This window comes from Lagenorhynchus albirostris, chromosome 13, assembly GCF_949774975.1.
Source record: "Lagenorhynchus albirostris chromosome 13, mLagAlb1.1, whole genome shotgun sequence".
Classification (NCBI taxonomy): domain Eukaryota; kingdom Metazoa; phylum Chordata; class Mammalia; order Artiodactyla; family Delphinidae; genus Lagenorhynchus; species Lagenorhynchus albirostris.
The window spans coordinates 5,901,805-5,918,857 of NC_083107.1; the positions used below are offsets into that span (position 1 = coordinate 5,901,805).

The 17,053-nt window shown below is 51.9% G+C and overlaps 1 protein-coding gene across 9 annotated transcripts in view; it reads left to right on the top strand.

Annotated features, from left to right (window-relative positions):
• TBC1D8 (TBC1 domain family member 8) overlaps positions 1 to 17,053 on the top strand; it is a 126,678-nt gene that overhangs the window by 85,337 nt on the left and 24,288 nt on the right. For all 9 annotated transcript variants that reach the window (XM_060168859.1, XM_060168860.1, XM_060168858.1 and 6 more), the window contains 6 exons: positions 7,834 to 8,041; positions 9,361 to 9,555; positions 10,487 to 10,663; positions 11,961 to 12,111; positions 13,739 to 13,953; positions 14,804 to 14,921. In XM_060168859.1, the coding sequence (XP_060024842.1) occupies positions 7,834 to 8,041; positions 9,361 to 9,555; positions 10,487 to 10,663; positions 11,961 to 12,111; positions 13,739 to 13,953; positions 14,804 to 14,921 (1,064 nt within the window). The remainder of the gene's footprint in view (positions 1 to 7,833; positions 8,042 to 9,360; positions 9,556 to 10,486; positions 10,664 to 11,960; positions 12,112 to 13,738; positions 13,954 to 14,803; positions 14,922 to 17,053) is intronic.

The window sequence follows — 17,053 nt, forward strand, 5'->3', positions numbered from 1 at the left end:
TGCGTCATCTCTGTAATCTGAGAGTTCCTTTGTAGGGTGGGGCTGCTGCCCAGCACTCCTGTGAGCGGGGGCCCTGGGGCCAGCGCCGCCTTTGGTCTTACGACTCCCCGTGCCCAGCTCCTCCCTGTACCTCCGGCCCCAGGCTTCCCATCACTGTCTCTGGCTTCATCTCAGGGCCGGGAATGATCTCGGGTGCCCTTGGCCCGCAGTGGCTTGAAGCAGGCTTTCGGTTCCCAGCCAGAGATTGAAGTCAGGCCACGGCAGTGGGAGCGCTGAATCCTAGCCACTAGACCAGTGGCAAGGCCCTGGTCCTTCAGCTTTGCAGAAATGAATTCCCGCAAAGAGACGGAAAGTAGTGAAACAAGTGAAGTGTTTATTAGGAGGAAAAAGGGTACATGTGGCTCGACACACGGCTGGGCCCAGAGAGAGAGTCTTGCCCCCGTGGTAGTTTGAATCGCTTTTATAGGGCGTTTCTTCCAGGTTTCCTTTGGCCAGTCATCTTGCTTTGCTTGATTCTGAGTCCATATTTTGTTTATCTCAGGGTCCTCCCATCTGTGTGTGCGCATCTCTTAGCCAAGGTGGATTCTAGCAAAGAGGCCTCTGGGTGGGTTGACATCACTCCCTTTTTGACTTCCAAAGAGCCTTTCTGCACATGTGTAGTCAGGAAGGTCTCCTTGACTGTGAGAATGAGGAATGTGTGGTCTCTTGAACTCTTATCTGGGCAGGGCTCAGCTCTTCTCTTGATCCTGCTAGTTTGGAGTATCTGTCCACAGGGGGCAACTCCAGCTGCTCAGCCTGGGGCCCAGCTCTTTCCTGCCTCAAGAAGACAAGGGAGCCACTCTTGCCCGTATTTCTTCAACTCCTCTATATAGTTTGGTACCTCAGTGCTTTTCGTCCAGCTTACAATGACCTGTTAAAGATGAAGAAACCCATCTCCATTGTATAGTTTGTTAAAAGGGCTCATGGAAACTACCAGTTAGAGCTTGGACTTCCTTCAGCACGTTTGCACGTAGATGTGCAGGTGAGGGAATTGTAACCAGGTGGTGTTTGGGAGGGGAGGCCAGCTCGGAGCTGTTGTGTTCTGGTCAGTCCCCTGGGCTTTGGGATCTCAGGTGCTTCTTCACAAATTTCCTGATGTTCTAGCACGGCTGTACTTCCAGATGTGGCATTTTTAATTTGGGATAGAAATGAGGAAAGGAGAGGAAAGTGGAAGGTCTAGAGCACTTAAGACCCTTTGGGAAAAGTCATCCATTTTGGAAGAAAACTCAGCGGTGTTGGGACTCTTCCAGAAACAGGTGAATTCTACAAGGCTGTCCGCCCCGCCCCCCCCAAGCCCTGGAAACTTGTCGAGAGGGGAGGAGAGAAAGGGCAAAAAGGACCCCAGTGATGGCCAGTGGTGGAGCTGCCTGGCCCATGGGTGCCCGGGGCCCCAAGACGGATGGCAGAGTCCTGGTCCATGGCATGTTTTACTGGTCACGGCACTTTGAGTGACTTCCTCCACAAGTGAAAGGCGTGCCATTCCCGCTAGTTCCTGGCGGGTTCTCGCTTGAAGCTTTCTGTCCTGGAGACATTGGCCTGTGGACATAAACAGGTAATGACTCAGTCAACTTGACATCCTGCCAAGACAGCCCAGGTTGAACGTTGAGGAAAACAGTCTCTTCATGCTAAGGGTACAATCACAGGGTCTGGAATGCTCCTCTGGCCCCCTTTTGTTGATGTATTTTTACTTCCCTTCCCAGATAACCGCTTTTTTAAAAAAAATAAATTTATTTATTTATTTATGGCTGCGTTGGATCTTCGTTGCTGTGTGCAGGCTTTCTCTAGTTGCGGTGAGCTGGGGCTACTCTTCGTTGTGGTGCGTGGATTTCTCATTGCGGTGGCTTTTCTTGTTGTAGAGCACGGGCTCTAGGCACACGGGCTTTAGTAGTTGTGGCGCGCGGGCTTCAGTAGTTGTTGCACGCGGGCTCCGTAGTTGTGGCTTGCGGGCTCTAGAGTGCAGGCTCAGTAGTTGTGGCGCATGGGCTTAGTTGCCCTGTGGCATGTGGGTTCTTCCTAGACCAGGGATCGAACCTGTGTCCCCTGCATTGGCAGGCGGATTCTTAACCACTCTGCCACCAGGGAAGTCTCAGATAACTGCTTTTAAAAGGTGCCTTGGGGTCTGATTATGGATTAGTTATGCCTGCAGCTTGGTCGCTCCCCTGGGACTTAGGGGCACAGAGCAGACCGAGCTCAGACCTCCCGGGAGAGCAGGGATGATGGTCCAGGGCATGCGCACCGCGGTCCAGCAGACACGTTAGTGCTGGCGGGACTCCCCAGAGGACGCCCTGGACCAGGGACCCTCCAGGTGCAGCTACAGGATCCAGGGGGGCAGGGGGACTGAGGCCGGGGAGGGGGTTTCCTGGAGGGAGACTGGAGGGAATGAGGGAACAGATTGATTGGCCCTGATACTTCAGCCAGGAAATATCGATTCTGAAGGTGTGAAGCATAGGGTGAGAAGAGTGTAGCCCACTATTTTAGGGGGGTGAGAAGGGAGAGGTGATGGGCTTCCCTGAGTCTAAATTAAATAACATCTTCATTGAAATTCATTTCGACGGGCTGAGAATGCTACAGGGAGACTCAAGGCAGTGCAGTAACTGGCCTCCATTTCCCACGCTGTCAGTATCTAAAGGTGAACCGTGGTGGCCTTGGGGGCTGATGTCCTCAGTGGAAAGCCCTCCTCCCCGTCGCCTGGCTGACCCTTCACTCTCCGGACTGGCTTTTCAGACCCTCTGGGGCCTTTCCCACCCAGATCCACCCCTTTGCCTCCTCTTCTCCTTCGCTCTGGGAAGGCCCAGGCTTGCAGGGGTGATGTAGTTGACTTCGCATCCTGATTCTGGCTCAGAGTCCTCTCCAGGGGCTCCTGCAGCCCCAGAGCGCCCAGCCCGCGTTCCGGGGGGAAGTCCGCGCCCCGCTCCCTGCAGGGCCCTTGCTGCTCCGGGCTTGGCGGGGGGCGCTGGCTCTCTCTGGGACAGGACGGAGAGCGGAGGATGGCGGCAGGAGACTCTTCTCAGCTGGAAGAGCCTCATAGATGTCCAGGCCTGTTGAGTTCTGGTCTGTCAGGGCCCCAGGGGTGGATTTTCAAGGGAAAATGGGGGGACTGTGGAGCCAGCTGAGTCCTTCACACAGCTGCCCGTTGTCTGAGGGCCAGGCTGGCCTCCCGTCCCCTGAGGTCCTGGGCTGCCGTGTGCTCTGTGCAAGATGCCGCGTGGCAACGGCTGCCGTCATTTCATTGGTGCTCGTGGGGCATCACAGGGGAAAGATGTTTTGAATAAACACACATTTGAGAAAGGCAGTGTTTTCCGTGCAGACTTGGGTGGGAAGGAGAAGCACGTGTCTGGCCTCTCTGCCTTGTTTCTACATTGCTGGTCCTTGGTAGTTCCCAGAGTTTGAAATGCACCAGCAGGCACGTAACTGAGAGCCTCTGCAGTCTCTGTGTTTCTTCATGAGGCAGCCTGGCTGCAGAGGCCTGAGTGTTCCAGAACGGCAGGAGGCGGCTCCAGGGATGGGATGTCCTTGCACGCCTCCCCAGCCCGTCTCTTAGCCTGAGTTTGGGGAAGCATGGGGCCTTGAAGCAGCTGTAGGTCTGCAGACTCACATAGGTTTGTCTTTGTGGGGTAAATGATGTGAGGGAGTGAGAGTTGGTGTGAGGCCTGACACAATTCTTCTCCCAGAAGAGGTTATGAGGGGGGAGAGAGAGAGCCACACCTGTTTCTGATCCATCTTTACCTAATCCAGGAAAGAAAAATCTCATTCTAAGTTATGCAGAGAAACAAAAGAACTACCTACTGCTTAATTTCTCGGGTCTGAGGTCTTAGGACTGGAACCTGAAATTTAAAAAAGAAAATCTATTTATTTATTTATTTGGTTGCATCGGGTCTTAGTTGTGACAGGCCGGCTTCCTAGTTGCGGCACATGGGCTCCTTAGTTGTGGCATGCGAACGCTTAATTGCGGCACGCGTGTGGGATCTAGTTCCCAGACCAGGGATTGAACCCGGCTGCCTGCATTGGGAGTGCAGAGTCTTAACTGCTGCGCCACCAGGGAAGTGCCCTGAATTTTTAAAATGTGTGCGTATAGCCTAGAATTTTCTGCATAGTTGTCATGTCTGATTGCACGTTAGTTTCATCTTCGACAGCAAACTTGGTGTCCACTGCTCTGTATTCTGGTCAACCCACGTGGTTGCTGGTTCCTAAAACAGCATGTATCCAGGTTGGATGACTCGTGGCCCCTTCCCCTGCTGTTCTGTGGCCTGTGCCCACCGCCCCAGCGGTGAGCACCGTGGGCGGGCCGTGTCTCTGGGGCTGATGGCTTGGCTCACTCCATCATCGCAGGGCGCTTCCGCCGGGGCCACAAGCCTGGGATTGGCTGCCACTTTCTGAGGGTAAGGTCATGACCCGCGTCTGGTGGTCTGTATGGAGGAACAGTGGAGATATTTACTGAGCGTTGGAAGGTCCGAAGGGCCAGTTGTGACCAGTGGGCTTTGTTTCTATGCTGTTCAGAAAGAGGACATGATATATTTAGCGTCAAAATGACCACCCGCTGGGAAAGGGCCCTCAAGGCTGGAGGGATGCGGGCTTCCCCAGGGGCTTGTGGGTCCCCCATCTCTCAAGGTGTCGTGTTGTCATCTCAGCTACGTTAGAACGTTAAATATCACGTATAACTCATATTTCAAGGCGGGATTGGAAGAGAGCTTTCTAGTGGGGAGGAAGGAAGATAATTTAGGAAAGTCGTCGCCCCCCCCCCCCACAACCCCGCTGCTGCTTTCCTTTTGGTAACTTGAGGTCACTGGGCTCTGGCTGCGGAGTGTGGGAGAGACAGACCTCTACAGGGCAGGGAGAACAGCCCTGAAAGGAGGACAGACACCGCGCGTAGCTGCGCCGAGGCCGCAGAGAAGGGGGCTGAACCGAGCTGACGGCTGGCGCAGCAGGTGCACTGAACAGAAAAGATTGTTTTCAATCCGCCTCAGATAACTGAACACCTTAGTCTTAGTCTGAAGGCTTGGGCACGATGTAAATATACATGTAAGTCCCCCGACCCTCCCTGTAGCTCCGCCCAAGCTGCTGTGACCCGTGTTCCTTGCCCTGTTCTCACCTCGGCTCCAGCCGTCTCCCCAGGAGGCGGGGATGTGCTTCCAGAAGGAAGAGCCAGCGGCTGGGTTTGGCAGTGGTGCAGCCACATGTGTCAGACGTGTGCGGGTGAGAGCACTGGCCTCGCTTCCACCGGAGCCGCATATACTCTGAGGACAAAGATGTAAGTTCTCCAGTCCAACGTGCCGGACGTAGGTCTGCTCTCAGGGGTCGGGGCTCACCTGGAGGGGCCTTGCCTCCCATTCTCCCAGAGCGCGAACTTCTAGGGCAACCACGGCAGTTTCCTGTGTTCTCCCAGCTCCTCTCTGGAAGATGCTCAGGCCACCCCCTCCTCCTCTTTTTTCTTAATGGTATTGAACACATTTGCTTATTTGTTGTATCTCTTTTTTTGGGGTGTCATATCTGTTCACGTCTTCTGTCCATTTAAAAAAAAACTGAATTGTTTGCCCACTTTCTATTGAATCGTAAAAGATCTTGATATATTCTAGATACAAGTCATTTTTCCAGATATGTCTTTTGACAATAGTTTTTTTTTTTTTTTTTTTTTTTTTTGCTGTACGCGGGCCTCTCACTGTTGTGGCCTCTCCCACTGCGGAGCACAGGCTCCGGACGCGCAGGCTCAGCGGCCATGGCTCACGGGCCCAGCCGCTCCGCGGCATGTGGAATCTTCCCGGACTGGGGCACGAACCCGCGTCCCCTGCATTGGCAGGCGGACTCTCAACCACTGTGCCACCAGGGAAGCCCTTGACAATAGTTTTTATGGCCTGTGGCTTGTCTTTTCATTATCTTAACATCACTTTTCAAAAGCAGAAATTTAATTATTATTTTTTTGTGGTACACGGGCCTCTTGCTGTTGTGGCCTCTCCCGTTGCAGAGCACAGGCTCTGGACGCGCAGGCTGAGCGGCCATGGCTCACGGGCCCAGCCGCTCTGCGGCATGTGGGATCCTCCCGGACCGAGGCATGAACCCGCGTCCCATGCATCGGCAGGTGGACTCTCAACCACTGCGCCACCAGTGAAGCCCAGAAATTTAATTTTTGATGCAATTCAATTTTGAATTTTTTTGTTTGTGTTTCAGGTTCTACTGGGAAGTATTTGTGTAAACCAATTCACAAAGATTATCTTCCAGTTTTTCATATAGAAGTTTTTTTTTAAGCTAAAAGATAGGGGTTTTTTCTTAAGCTATTTATAGATTGAGTCAGAAGTTCTGAAGTTTTTTCTTTTTCTTCCTGCTTTATTGAGCTCTGAGTTGCAAATAAAAATGCATATATTTAAGTTAGAAACACGAAGATTTGATACTTGCATACACTGTGAAATAATTATCACAGTCAAGTTCTTTAACTCATCCATCACCTCTCAGGCCCCCTTGGAAACAGCCATCCGCGTTGTAGCAGGTATTTAAGGAGCTGCAGTTTCGGAGCACTGTGACTGGGGCCACCTCGATCTGTGGAATTTGTATCATTTCTCTCTACGCCCAGAGGGCTTTCTGGACGTGTGCGTATCTTCTCTTTGTGAGCCTTGGAGAGTAAATTCCGTGGACTGCCGCATCTCTGTATGATGTCTCCTGGGAAGACACTTGCGCGAGGGTCTGAAATGAGGTCTGGGTTGGAAATGAGAGCTAGGGCGGAATAGGCATCTGTGTGGGAAGGAGGTGAGGTCCCATCTCAGGGGCTCCACAACCAGATTGTGTCTAAAAAGTCACTTGGGCCTCCGTGCGGAGTCCAGGGTGTGGAGTTCAATATCTTGCATTTACGCAACATTTGAAGATTTGTTCTTTTCCTAGAAGAAAATACCTTAATTTTTTTTTTAAGCTAATATGTGGTCAGGTGGAAAATTTAAGCAGAATCAGAATGGAAACCAGAAATCCCACTATGCGGAGATAGCCACTGTTAACATTTTAGGGAAAGTCTTTCTACGTGTCACTTTCTGCAAATTTTCTAGAATTTATGTAAATGGGATCATACCGTAGATGCTATTTCTAACCTGCTTTTTCTCTTTCACAATACTGTGGACATCATTTTATATTCACAGGGAGGGCTGCCCTGGTGGCGCAGTGGTTGAGTCTGCCTGCCGATGCAGGGGACGCGGGTTCGTGCCCCGGTCTGGGAGGATCCCACGTGCCGCGGAGCGGCGGGGCCCGTGAGCCATGGCCGCTGAGCCTGCGCGTCCGGAGCCTGTGCTCCATAGCAGGAGAGGCCATGGCATTGCGAGGCCCGCGTACCACACACACACACACAAAAATATATATATATTCACAGGGATCCCCTGAAGCAGAAAGTTTAGGTGTTATTTCCATTTTACAGATGTCAGGATGAGACACCAAGTGTCATCCAGGGGTGCACAGTTAATAAGGTAGCTACAAGGTCATATTTTGACTCTGAGCAAAGTCTAATTCTATCAGATCAACCTAGAACGCTTATTTCATGTGGCAAAGACAAGTTTTTACTGCTGTTCTTTGGAATTTTTCCTCCTGAAATTCTGGGTTATGACATAAATTCACTGGTATTTTTAAATGTTGTGATTTGGCTTCCTTGTTGCTTGATTGGGTTTGAGAGCCAAGATTCAGGGTATGGGGGCGTGCCCTGGGGAGGACCTTTCTGCATCCCCTTCTATGTCGGGTTGTGCCGAGGGGTTAAGCGTGTTTTCCTCCACAATCTAGTGCGTTCAGTCACTGTTCCTGCCTCTCTCTCTCCCCTCCCTCCTTCGCCAGGGACCTGGAAGCCAGGGCACAGAACGAGTTCTTCCGGGCCTTCTTCAGGCTGCCGAGGCGGGAGAAGCTGCACGCCGTCCTGGACTGCTCCCTCTGGACCCCGTTCGGCCGCTGTCACACGGCCGGGCGGATGTTCGCCTCCGACAGTTACATCTGCTTTGCCAGCAAGGAAGCTGGCTGCTGCAAAGTTATCCTCCCGTTCCGAGAGGTAGACCTGTCTTCCTCCTGTCGGGGAGCCGTGGTTGCCGTGAGACGGGGCGTTGGCGGGGATGGCTGCTCACGCTGCAAGGCTCTGCCACCGAGGATGGGCGGGGCTGGAGAGATGCATGGCCTGAATTGACCAGGGGCCTTTGCTTGTTCTGTTGTTGCCTGGCAACCTGAAATTTGCATAGACCTGAATGGTGAGAACAGGGCACCCTGGCCTCCGCATTATCGATAAAGCTGTTATTATAAAGTACCTGCTTAGCAATGAAAGCTTTTCCAGCAGCCCTTAGGGATGAATCCTTCCCTTTCACCCACAAAAGGGAAAAGAAAAAAAAGGGGACTTACAAAAAGCATCATCTTTTGAAAATAAATGTCAAATTGCTTGGTTTTTATACCCTCCTGGAACTTTAGGTAAAAATTTAGAAACATGCTTCCTTTCAACTGTAAAATTCTACAGTTCTGTTCTTGGAAATGGAGTCTGCTTCCACAGCTGATGAGCTCAGTCCTGTGGTTTCAGGGCATGTCGGCTGTGACAGGACCCACGGCTCTGTCACATGTCAAGACTTCCAGATTCTTGCTATTATAACATAGGAACTAAGTACTGTTCAGAAAAACTCAATTTTTTCATTCATGTGATTGACCTCCATTTTTCTGCAGCAGGTGTCTTCATTTTACAAATATTCCTACTTATGAGTGGAGCAAGAAATCCTGGATTGCCTTATGTAGTTTTTTTTTAACTGTGGTCGCGTATACATAACATTTACCATTTTAACCATTTTTAACTGTTAGAGTTCCCTGGTACCAGGTACATTCACACTGTTGTGCAACCATCACGAGAATTTTTTCATCTTTCCAAACTGAAACACTATCCCCATTCAACAGTAGCTTCCTGTTCCCCTCCCCCAGCCCTGGGGACCCACCGCTCTGCTTTCTGTCTCTATGAATCTGACTCCTTTAGGCCCCTCATATCAGTGAAATCCTACAGTATTTGCCCTTTTGTGATTGGCTTATGTCACTTAGCATAACGTCCTCAAGGTGAATCCAGACTGTAGCACCTGCGAGAATATCCATCCCTTTTAAGGCTGAATAACACTCCATTGGAGGCAGAGCCCACGTTTCGGCTCACCCAGCCAGGGGCACTGGAGCCGCTCCCACTTCGTGCCGTGGTGCATATGCCGCATTCCATACTTCCTGACTTCGTACCGGTTCCTTATCGCAGTTACCGGGTTTTGCCTTCTCTCGGGATGTTTCCCGAATGTGCAATTAAACGCCTGCCCGTCTCCTCTCTTGCCGTGCCTCTGTGCGCGTGACTGTTTGTAACAGGTCGTGAGCATTGAGAAAATGGAGGACACGAGTCTGCTGCCGAACCCCATCATCGTCAGCGTCAGGAGCAAGATGGCCTTCCAGTTCATCGAGCTCACGGATCGCGACAGCCTGGTGGAGAGTCTGCTGGCGAGGCTGAAGCAGGTGCACGCCGACCACCCCGTGCACTATGACACGACGCGGGATGAGGACCTGGTATGATCCTTGGAAACTGTGGGATCCCGTAAATTGAAAATCCCTTTTTTTTCAGCACCTCGAGGCCAGGGGTCTCCAAAGGGGTGTGCACGTAACGATGATCCACTTGGGTACCAGAGAAATGTAAGCAATGATTGGGTCCGTGGAGCAGGCAGCGTGGTATCATCTCTGACGGCACTGGTGTCCTGAGTGGGTGTGGCAGGGTTGGAGGGTTGATGGAGACTCACCCACAGGCTGGAGGATGCCCAGAGGATGGCCCCCTGACAGGATACAGGGAAAGATGGGGTATACCCATGTGTCAGAGGGATCGACAGGCCACCCCCTCAGAGGTTGGAGGGTTTGGTGGGGAATCAACCCACAGGTGAGGGGACACCCTCTTTACTGGTTAGAGAGGTCAGTGCCCCCGCCATCCCCCCGAGGTTGGAGGGGATGATGTTATTTGGGGGCGGATATAAGTTTTGCTGAAAGAGATGTTGCACTGTCGTTAAGATGGGACAGCTGCAAATATAGACCCGGATCTGCTGGGACCCAGTCCCGAATTCTTTCACACCCGTCCCCCTTCTTTCTTTTCATCCAAGTAGTGACAGGAGGAAGGGAGGGAACGTCTCTCAGTACCTGAGAGCAGTCTTCTCGAGATGGCCATCCTCGGTTCTGGAAGCTGAGGGCGCGATGGTGCTTCCCCAGCCCCACTGGGGCTGTGCCCTGTGTGCTGTGAGCAGCCTCGCCGGGAAGGCGCCGTGTGGACCACGTACCTTGCCGAGGATCAGATCTCTTGGTTCTAGCGTTAGTCTGTTTTTCCCGGAAGTCCTAAACAGAGAGGCGTGTTTAAGTTTGTTAATAGGCTCCTGCATCCAAAGGCAAAACAAAGACTGTCTTATGATGAAGGCAGTGACTTCTCTCTCATTTTTTTTTTTTTTTTCTCCCCATGCAGACTTCGTCTGTGTTTCATTCAGCAAGCATGTGCGGTGACCACAGGTTTGGGCGTATTGAGATGGTGTCTTCTCAAAACAGCGAGGAAAGGGAGAAAGAGATGAGCCCGCAGCTGCACCCCGAGGCCCTGGTCGCCGGCTTCCGGCGGTCGGGCAGCCAGAGCCCCGACTCGAGACTGGTGGGTGATGCGGGGCCGCCCTCGCCACCACTGGGCGCAGGCGGAGGTGTCAGGGGCGTGGCTTCCCGCGGGCCTTGGAGGGTGGGCCTGGCGCGGCACAGGTTACCAGGCAACCTGGGGACACGTGATGCGCCCCCTTTGCCTCCCTCTTTTCCTCATTGGCAAAAAAGGGAAGTGGTCAGTGGTGCTAGTGGCCTGAGAGTGCGTCCCGGCGGGTGAAGGGTGTGGTGGGACGTCCGAGGGCCATGGCTCTCCCCACCTGCCCCTCGGGTGGCGTCCGTGCATGCCGTCCCTTGTGGGGTTTCCGGGTGCAGAGCAAGTCTGTCTCCTTTTATCCGGTGGTGTCTGTGTGGCTCTCTGGTGCAGTGTTTCTTTTTTGTACCCGGGCTGTCTTCTCGTTTTACTGAACTAAAAATATTTTTGCCACATTTATATAGTTTTCTCCTCTGTAGGGAGAGACTGAGGGCAATGCCTGTGTGGTAAATAGACTAGGAATCATGCTCTGAGATGGTGCCCTGGCACGAGGGGTGCTGTGTCGGGACCATGAGTACCAGGGTGGCCGTGAACACGATTGCTGCCCCTTGGCCGCTTAATGGCTCGTGTATCATAGATCGTTAGCTTTTTTCATTCAGAACTGAGCCTTCTGATGTACTTCACAGAGATGCTCAATGAATGCTCGATGAAACACGTAAGAATAGTGAGTGTATGTAACGTCAGTATTCTGTAAACTATTACTAGAGAATACAGATAATTAAAAGCATATGTAAACATCTTGTTTAAAAGGCACTAGAAATTCCTTCCAGCTAGGAATTCTAAAGGATTTTAAAAATCCATAATTTTAAAGGATTTTCAGGCACCTAGAGACATTGTGTCTTTTTCATCTCTGCTAGTGAGAACAATGTAAGTTTTTTGGGTTGGCGGTTTTTCCCCTGGCTGTCAGGAAGTTCCAGGGAAATCACGAGAGCCCCTTGCTCCGCTTTGCCCTCTGAGCTGACCTGTCTCGGCAACTGGCTTGGTGTCAGTATCCGGAGAGGCTTCCCCACCCAGCCCTACCCCACCCTCCCATCTGCTTTGGGCGTTTTATCAATATTTGTGTCAGTGCTCCCACTGGGCCCTGAACCCCTGAAGGGCTGGTGCCCTTTACATGCCCTGTGCCTGGTGGAGGTTCATAGGTATCTGCTGAGCGAATTGCCTGTCACCGTTGGTCCCTCCGTCAGCAGAAGGAGCCTCTCCCTGTGACGGGCTGTGGAGGGTGCAGACGACCTTCTTTGTACATGCAGCATGTTTCCACTTGCAGCCCAGAGAACAGATCAAGATGAGACTGTGGAACGACCACTTCGTAGAGTACGGCAGGACCGTGTGCATGTTCCGTACGGAGAAGATCCGGAAGCTGGTGGCCATGGGGATCCCCGAGTCGTTACGTGGCAAACTCTGGCTCCTTTTCTCTGGTGAGCGTTTCTGGGGTCTCCAGGCCAACTTTTATTTCTGGAGCGGACACGGGACAAAGGCCCCGACCTGGGCAGTGTGTGTGTGCAGAGGGGTCCCCTCTGCCTGTGACGTGTCCGACCGGGGACCTCAGGACCTTCCCACGTTGGCTGTGATGTCCTGGGTCAGTGCAGGGTCTGGCCAAGGGATCGCGTCTCCTTTAGAAATGACTATGAGTCTCTTCGTTGTCCCCAGAATTCTGTTCAGGACGCCCTTGACGTGCAGCGTCTTTCTAGGACGTGAGTCCTGAAGTAGAGGAAACGAAAACATCTTCAGAAGGTGTTGAGTTGCGTGTGTTGTAGCGAATCCCTCAGTGCGCGCTTCCTCTTGCGCGCTTCCTCTTGCTCGCTCCTCTGTGGGGGGCACACAGCGTCCCCGCGAGGCAGAGCCGCAGGGTTTTCTCTCCCGCCTGCGTCCTCCTGCTGCACCGCTGGACCGGGGACTCTCCTGCTGCTGCTCTTGGGCATCTCTCATCAGGACACTCGCTGACGGAGGAGCTGAGACTGGGGCCGCGGTCCCCAGAGGCGTTCCGAGCAGGCATTTCTCTGTCAGCCGTTTGGTGCCACGCGGTGGAGCGGCTGGGGCCCTGCCAGCAGGAAGAGAAGGCCCTGTGGTCCAGGACAGTGTGACTGCTGACCCTTTCGGGGTGCTAGGGGTGGGGTGGCCAGGGCTCCGCCTGCCCCGGGGACCCTGCTGTGCTCTCCCGGAGGCTAGGCCTGGGGACCCGTCCTCCCCGCGCCCTGTCCCTGTTCCTCCCTCAGTCGGCCTCCTCCTTGGTCACCTCTCTCCTCCCTCTTCCCCGTCTCTCCCCGAAGTCGCCCAGCCCCTCTCCTCTGCTGCCCGAGAGGCCCAGACCCAGACCCGATGCTGGCTGGCTCCTGGGCGCTGGGGCTGCTGAGCGGGTGTCTACTGGTCCCTCTCCTCCCAGCGCTCACCTTGTTCCACAGGCCGAGTCTCCCCGCTGCCTCCCGGCCTGTCTCTCCCACTGCCCACCAACAGCATGCCCGTGAAACCCTTCCTCTGTCAGATGAGGGTATTTTTGTATTTAATAAAATACAGGGGACTTACAGAAAGCATCCTCCCAGTATTTTTGTGTTTAATAAAAAGAGTCCATATTCGTATGGAGCAGCAAGCAAAGAGAGTGACACGGCTCGAAATCCCACCACCTAAAGTACACACACACACACACACACACACACACACACACACACACACACACACACACACACACACACACACACACACACACACACACACACACACACACACACACACACACACACACACACACACACACTTCTGTTACCAGGGAATACAACTTACTAAAAGCATAGTAATAAAGCTATTTCTAGTGTGAGCTCTTCCCCCCTCTCTATAAGGTTATTCTTAGAAAAGCCATGTTATTTCTTTTTTTCTCTTTTCTTCTTAGCAGAACTGAAGTTCCTTTTGGTTGTGTGTGGTCTCAAACTATTTTTTATGTCCCTCAGGTCGCAGGACCCCACTGAGGTCCTCTGACCGGACAGGCCCCTCCCCATGTGGACTCTCTCCTGGTAATCAGTTGCCCTTGAAACGTTACTTTTAAATCATCAGATGCCGTCACTGACCTCGCCTCGCATCCCGGTTACTATGGCAACCTGGTGGAGGAGTCCATGGGAAAGTGTTGCCTGGTGACAGAGGAGATAGAACGGGACCTGCATCGCTCCTTACCGGAGCACCCCGCCTTCCAAAACGAAACGGGGATCGCTGCTTTGAGGAGAGTCCTGACGGCTTATGCCCACCGGAACCCCAGAATCGGGTACTGCCAGGTGAGCTGTGCGCTGCGGGTTGGAGGTCATAGCCCCCATCCTGGGCTACCACCCAGGCCTCGGGTCTGTGTTTCAGCCGTCTGTACCGAGGACTGTCGTGTGGAGGGAATCAACCTCGTGTAGTCAGGCTGATGATGCAGAAGGAGCAACGTTACCCAGTGCCCGGGGAGAGCGTTGCACAGGCTGGGCCTCTGTCCACGGGAGGCCGTGCAGTCTTCACGGTCTCCGGGCCTCCACTGCAGGACGGTATCCATGAAGCTGCCGTGGGAGCTTTCTCCCTCCAGAGCGTACAGAAGTCGTAGGGATTCTTTTTTAAATGCTATTTGGGGAGGAAAAAGCTGTTTGGGGTGGATCGCTTTCCTCCAGGATGCACGAGTGGAGGCAAGACACCCTCCGAGTGGTAAGCAAGCACAAAATAAAACCCCGGCACGAGGCTGGGTGAGAGAAGCTACTGACCCTTAAAAACAGAGGATTTTAAACTTTGTCTCCTGTGCATAAGCGAAATTAGTGGGTGAGTGTGTGTGTGTGTGTGTGTGTCTCTGTCCGAACGTAGACACAGAGACAGCTGGGTGGGATCTGAGCCTGAGGCGTGCTCCACAGCCCAGTCCAGCATCACACTGTGGGCTCAGGGGTGGAGCGGTGGCTGGTCGCTCAGCCCGGTGTGTCTTGTGAGGCTACGGTGACACCGTGGTCGTTCCAGCTCGGCGTCGCTGTGGGTGGGTACACTGGGTCTCTCATCGTGCAGTCTTGACTTCTGCGGATCACTTGGGCTTGTGTGTTATTGAATGTCTCTGTGGCACTGTGTGGCCTCGTCAGTAACTGTCCCCTCCCCTGCGAACCCCCTGAGCAGTCCATGAACATCCTGACCTCCCTTCTGCTGCTATACGCCGAGGAGGAGGAAGCCTTCTGGTTGCTGGTTGCTGTGTGTGAGCGGATGCTGCCCGACTACTTCAACCATCGAGTCATTGGTAACTGCCTCCTTCCTCCCCCTCTGTACCCAGGGGTAGTGACCGAGCCAGGGCAGAGATGTTGATCACCAGTCCCGGTTATAAAGTCCCCTGTGCCACTCAGCTAGTCTCTGCACAAACACCGTTTTGACTCTTGAATTTGCAAAACTAACTAGTGTAATTCTCTGCACAGTTTTGGCAAAAGAGTGGAATGTGGCAACCTGATTGCTCTCTTGCCACAAACTCTTACAGGTTTTGGATAAAGAACAAACGAATTATGTGGATAACTGAACTTCAGGAAAGAAAAACCTAGGCGCAAAAAGCAAATCAAAAAGTGAAAACCAAAGAGATTTTTCACTGATGCTGAGGCCTGGAAAGGGAGGGGGTCTGCTCCTGGTACCCAGGGAGTTTGTACAGACAGGAGAGGAGGGGAGTAGAGCAATACTGGAGACCCTTGAGGGCCGACGTGAAGGGCAGAGGAGGAAAATGCCTCGCTTACAGCTTGATTGTAAGAAAGCACATTTATGGCTGCCTGGGCTCTGGGCAAACCTGTGTTTGACCCATCAGTGCTCAAGCACTTGAGCTGCTGTCCTTTGTGCGGTTGAGATTGGAATTTGCATCCTCTCTGTGGTCCAGCAACCTCCTTGTGGGGAAAAGGACATGAAAATTGCTCTGGCCTGGTGATACTCTTAGGGACACTTTTTAGTAATCCAGAATGAGAGATGGAGATGGCCTAAAATTAGGGCGGCAGCCATGGGAACAGAAACAAAAGAACCAATTCGAGATGGAATTTGGCAAAGGAGTGGATGTAGGGACAAGGCAGGAAGAAGATGCTTGAAGGCTGAAGTCTAAGGACCAAGGGAGTGCGATGACCACTCGGAGGAAGGTGGGGTGGGGCTTGGCTGGGAAGGAGGCGGCCTTTTGGTGACCTCTGACTGTCTTCCTCTGCCCCCTCCTGTGCCTGAGTGGTTAATTGGTTTCCTTCCCTTTTCACCTCATATCACGCGAGGTATTTAATGTTGTACAGAGCAGCAAGGAGTAACCAGAACCTCGCGGTCATTGGGAAGCATGTTGTCCAAGCCCTCATTGGGTGAGGAGTGTTGCTATGGGGCAGATGGTACTCAACAGTGATCAGTAGACCCTCCATGATAATGTGACCACCACCGCAATACAGGGTAGAACATTTGGAACATTTCCATAATCCACAAAGTTCCCTTCTGCCTCTTCCCTGCCACATGCAACGCTTGGTACTGACTTCTGTCACCACAGATGAACTTGGCCTATTTTTGAACTTGGAATAAACATAATAATAGAGAATGTTCTGGCTTCCTTCGCATAACACGACGTTGTTGGCGCGTCAGCAGTTCCTTTTCATTGCTGAGTAGTATTTCACTGTACATTCATACCAGTCACCTGTTGATAGACATTTGAGTTTCCAGTTTCTTCTATTATAAGTAGAGTTGCAATGAACATTCATGTATGAGTCTTTTTGGAATGTATATTGTCAGTTTTCTTTGTCTTTACCCAGGAGTAGAATTCCTGGGTCATAGTTAGATGAATGCTTAACTTTATAAGAAACTGTCAGTTTTCCAAAGTGGATGAAATGCCTTCATATTATCTCACACCAGCAATGTGTGAGAGTTCCAGTTGCTCTGCATCCCTGTTAGCACTTGAAATTGGCTTTTTAATTTTAGCCATCCTAGTGGGTAAGAAATGGAATGTCCTGATGGTTTTAATTTGCATTTCTCTGATAATTGTTAATGATGTTGCACCTGTTTTTCTGTGCCTACTGGCCATTTATTTATCATCACTTTTGAAGTGTCCAAATTTTACCTCTTTTTAGAAAAAGATTTGGTCATTGATTTCTTACAACTAAGTTGCATCAGTTCTTTATTGTGATTATGAAACCTCTGTCAGGTATATGTATCGCAAATATTTTCTCCAAGTTTGAAGTTTGCATTTTCATTTCATTAATGGTCTCTTTTGAAGAACACCAGTCGTTAATCTTGGTGAAGTCCAATTTGTAATTTTTTTCTATGGTTAATGCTTTTGTGTCCTAAGAAATTTTGCCTTTTTCCTGTCTTCCCCACGCCATGCAGATATCCACTGGATTCGGCACTTTTTTTTTTTTTTTTTTTTTTTTTGGTCCATGC